Here is a 4316-nt window from a genome sequence, read left to right on the forward strand (position 1 = left end):
GCGGGGAGAAGGGGCTGGGCCTCCACTTAGAGCAGGCATTCTAGGGCAAATCTGGTTGCCCCCAGCCGATGCACCAGGCTGGACATGGCAGGGCCAGCGAGCCTGATTGCCAGAAATACCCTGTTTCCCCATCAGGGTGACAACTCCCAGCTTCCTGGTTTTGGCCAACCTCAGAACCAGTAGGCTAGCAGGCCAATCCTGGTGCCCAAGCCTGAAAGCTCCGCCAAAGTGGCATGGGCCCCCTCTCTGCTCACGAACACCGGCTCCTGACCGGTGTCTATACCTAGGGTGAGAAGCAGAAAACACATTTAAGGCTCAGGTACACACACACTCACACACTCAACAGAGAGGTCTGCCCAGACTTGGGCTGTTTCTCCACCGGCCAAGGAAGGGGTGAGAGTGCCCCTCAAATTGGATCAACTCTTGAAGAGGCAAGAGAAGAAAAGTCAGGCGAACGCAGAATCCTCTAAATAAACACCATTTCCATGGTTTTAATAAGCAAAATAGGAAACCATTTTAATAACCAAAAAACAGAAACCAGTCTGAATAAAACTACAATAGACTAGGTTTTAATATTTTCATATCATAAGCAGGGTTTGAAATTGATCCCTTATTGTACATGAAATAAAAACAATTTCTGTTGTGGCAAATTTGATTTCAACACAGTTGAATCTGTAAAAACCGAAGCTCGTTTCCAATGCAGGACAAATATCCACAATATTTAAAACTGCAAGCACCATGCGGTTCATACAATCTTGTTATTACTGTTAATTTATCAACTAATACAAACTCAAAAATGCATCCGGCCAGCAGCGCCAGCAATTTCAAATGAGAACTAAAAAATACGCTTCCATTTTGGTATTTTTGTCAGTGCAACTTAAATCCTCTTACTGACCTGCAGGGGAGAAAAAAAGTAATAATAAAGAAAAACACCCAGATCTTCCCTGTAACTACTATACAACTGAAGGGGTGGGGGAGGGGGTAACACCACCAATAACTCGCCCGCCATCTCCAAAGCAGGGAAAGAAAACACACGTAACATATAGATCTAAAGAACGCACTTGAAAGTTGCAAAATGTCTTGCCAGTGTTGGGGTTTCTGGTACTTTCTGAGTGTGGCAGTAGGTTCAACATAAGTTGGGCTGTCCGGGCTGGTGAAGCCGATAGCCCTAGGAGCTCTTTGGCCCCAGCAATGAGTGCCGGCCTGGAGGGTTTCGTGGGGACCCTGGGAGTGATTCTGGTTGCACTAAAAAGCAAACAAGACCTGCTTTCCCTCCTTTTCTTGTTAGGGGTGTCAATTGAGCCCTAAGACCAGCTGACAGGAAGGCACTCCTGTACCTCCCGAGTGTGAAACTCTGCACACCCTGGTACTCAGCAACTGCCCTGCCCTGGCACTCAGGAACTGGGACCCCAGTCCTCCTTCTCCCATCAAAAACAAAATTGAAAACAAACTCGGAGGAAGAGAGGACCAAAGGGGGTGGGGGAGGGGGAGACAACATGCAACTTCCAAGGGTGCCCCAAGACAAAGTTGTTTTCTGATGCAAATACCCAGAACTTTTTTTTACTTACAAAAGAAAAAAAAAATGCCATAATAATAAACCCAAACAAAGACACTCCACTTGCTGCCACGTCCTCTAAGCGGTTTGGCGGGGCGGGTATTTACAAGCCGACAGCCGATAGACTGCAACCGGACAGGCGGCCGCCCGCCGGAGTTTCCGAACTGCGATCCTTCTCACCCAAAGAAAACAAGGGGGTTATGATCCATGATCAACAACATGCTAAAGTTAAACAAGAAAAATGGTACAAAATAGAAATTATTACCATACATGTCCAGCATGCAGGATTAATATTTTTAATGCAGATTTTCGTATTTTTTTCTATATAATCGAGCAGGCAATAAAATTGATGAGATTTGCGCGCAGAACGTCCTAACTGAGGCCCGCGTCTCGGGGCTGAAAGCCAGTGTTCTCCGGACCCAGGACAGAGAGGTCCGCCTCTGTCCTTCCTTCGCTCAGCCTCGCCTCGCGCCTGCCGGAACGGGCCGCCAGGGTCCCTTCTCCTTTCCTCTCCTCGCTGCTCTGTTGCTGGGCTGGATTACGCTCCGGACTGAGGCAGCTGCCCCGGCTTAACGCGCAAAAGTTCAGGAAGCCAGGAGTCTCCAGACGGCCTTGGCGACTCCTCGCGACTATGCCTTGCCGCCCTCCAGCCTGGAGAAAAGTTGCTCTGGGACTTCCCACCCCCTTGCCTCTCTCTGGCTCTGCTCGAGTCTAGGAGGCGGCGCTGGCGCGCGCCGCGCTCGATTTGGCCAAGGTCCCCTGCCTGCCCGCGCGCCCTCCCGTCGCCCGCGTCCCGCGCGCCCTTCCTCCCTCCAGTCGAACAGGTCAAGGCTGGGGCCGTGGCAGGGACAGGGTCCGGGGGAGTCCGGGGCTAGGGATACGGGACGGGGGAGTCCGGGCCGGGGCAAGGGCGGGGGCCGGGAGCGGCCACGACTCACAGAAAGAACTCGGGAGAGGAGGGGCTGTCGCTGGTGGAGCCCGCCTCCCTGAAGCCGGAGTTGGCGAGTTTCTCGCACTTGACCTTGTAGGCGTCTCTTTCGCGGGCCAGCCGGGACACCTCCTGCTTAAGCTGCTCCACCTGCTGAATGAGCTGCGTCTTCTCATTCTCCAGGTGGTGTTTCTGCTGGACGCGTTTATACCTGCACGACTGGGCGTAGCCCCGGTTCTTCAGGGTCCGCCGCTTCTGCTTCAGGCGGATCACCTCGTCCTTGGTGAAGCCCCGCAGGTGGCGGTTCAGCTCGCGCACGGACATGGACACGAGCTGGTCGTCGGAGAAGCGGTCCTCCACGCTGCCGCTACCACCAGCCGCCGTCGCCGCGGCCGCCGCGTGCGGGCCAGGCCCGGGGTGGCTAGTGGGCAGCTGCTGCGCGGGACTGGCCGCGCTGGACGGCGGCGGCGACGCTTGGTGGTGGTGGTGATGGTGCGGGTGCGCGTGCGGGCCCAGCTCTTCGTGAGCCACTCCGGGGCCGGGGTACGCGTGGTGCGGATGTGGGTGGTGGTGGTGATGGTGATGGTGCGCGCCGCGGAAGCCGTCGAAGCTCTGCAACGGCTGGGGCACTGGGTGCGAGCCTATGAGCGCCTCCACCGCGTCCTCGGGCGTCAGGTTGAGCGCCTCGGGGTTCATCTGCTGGTAGTTGCTCGCCATCCAGTACAGGTCCTCAAGGTGAGTCTTCTGTTCAGTGGGGCTGAAGCTGGGCGACGAGGGCACCGAGCTGCACGGCGTGCTGAGCGGTGTGGACGACACCGAGCCGGCTGGCTGCAGGCGCGTGCAGGGCCGGCCCGGGCGCTCCGCGCGCCCCAGCGGCTCCTTCTTTACGTCGAACTTGAGCAGGTCGAAGTCGTTGACGTACTCCATGGCCAGCGGGCTGGTGGGCAGCTCGGGCCCCATGCTCAGCTCCGCGGCCATCGCTGACGCGAGGCGCAGCCGCCGCCGCCGCCCGGGAAACTTTGCGGCCGGCCGGGACGCGCCGAGCCGGGAGCTGGGGCGAAGAGCGGTGAGCCCGAGAGGCGAGGAGCCGAGGGCGCAGCGGGCCGGGGCCGCCGGCCAAGCCTTTGTCTGGGGATGCGGCGGCGCGCCGGAGAATCCCGAGCCTGCCTGCGCCGCCCTAGAGCTCGGGGCTGTGGCCGCGCCGGGGCCGGGCAGGGCCGGGAGTGAGTGGAGAAGCGAGCGGGGCGCGCGGCCGGGCGGAGGGGAGGCGCCGGGCAAGCGCCCGCGGCTCGCTCTCTAGCTCTCTTGCTCTTGGGCTCTCTGGATCGCAGCCGCTCGCAGCCCGGCGGTGCAGCTGTGCGGGATCCGGCGCCGCTGCTGCCTTTTATCGCCTCCCTGATGTCACCGGGGCGCGGGGGCCCGGGCAGCCCGGCGCGCTGGCCAATGGCTGCACGGGCCCCGCGGCCGGGCGGCGCAGGGCGGGGCGCGCCTGACAGCTCCTCCGCCCCCCGAGTCAGCTGACTGGCGGCGCGAGCAGTCGGAGAGCCGCCGAGGCCTGGCGGAGGGCTGAAGCCGAGAGGGACCGCCGGCCCGGGCCCAGCCCCCACCCCACCCTCTCGGTGTCCCGGCCCCCGCCCGCTCGCCTTCGGTGCGCGCCCCCCTCCCTGCCCCCGGCCGGGCCGCCACCTCCACCCCTTCCTTCGTGCGCTGTCCTCCCTCTTTACCCTTGGTTCCCCCAACCCGTGTCCCCCAAGCCACAGAGGCTCAGAATGAGCGCCAGGACGACACCTCTCGAGTCCATTGTTCCCAAGCGTCCCCTGCTCGGTGGGAGAT

General features: G+C 60.0%; 1 protein-coding gene across 1 annotated transcript; it reads right to left on the reverse strand.

Annotated features, from left to right (window-relative positions):
- Positions 1-547: 547 nt before the first annotated feature.
- Positions 548-3855, reverse strand: MAFB (MAF bZIP transcription factor B). Its single transcript, XM_070801670.1, has one exon. It carries the CDS (start codon positions 3459-3461, stop codon positions 2490-2492), a length of 972 nt encoding a protein of 323 aa, XP_070657771.1. The 5' UTR covers positions 3462-3855; the 3' UTR covers positions 548-2489.
- Positions 3856-4316: the final 461 nt, after the last annotated feature.

Source organism: Bos indicus, chromosome 13 (assembly GCF_029378745.1).
Source record: "Bos indicus isolate NIAB-ARS_2022 breed Sahiwal x Tharparkar chromosome 13, NIAB-ARS_B.indTharparkar_mat_pri_1.0, whole genome shotgun sequence".
NCBI classification, from domain to species: domain Eukaryota; kingdom Metazoa; phylum Chordata; class Mammalia; order Artiodactyla; family Bovidae; genus Bos; species Bos indicus.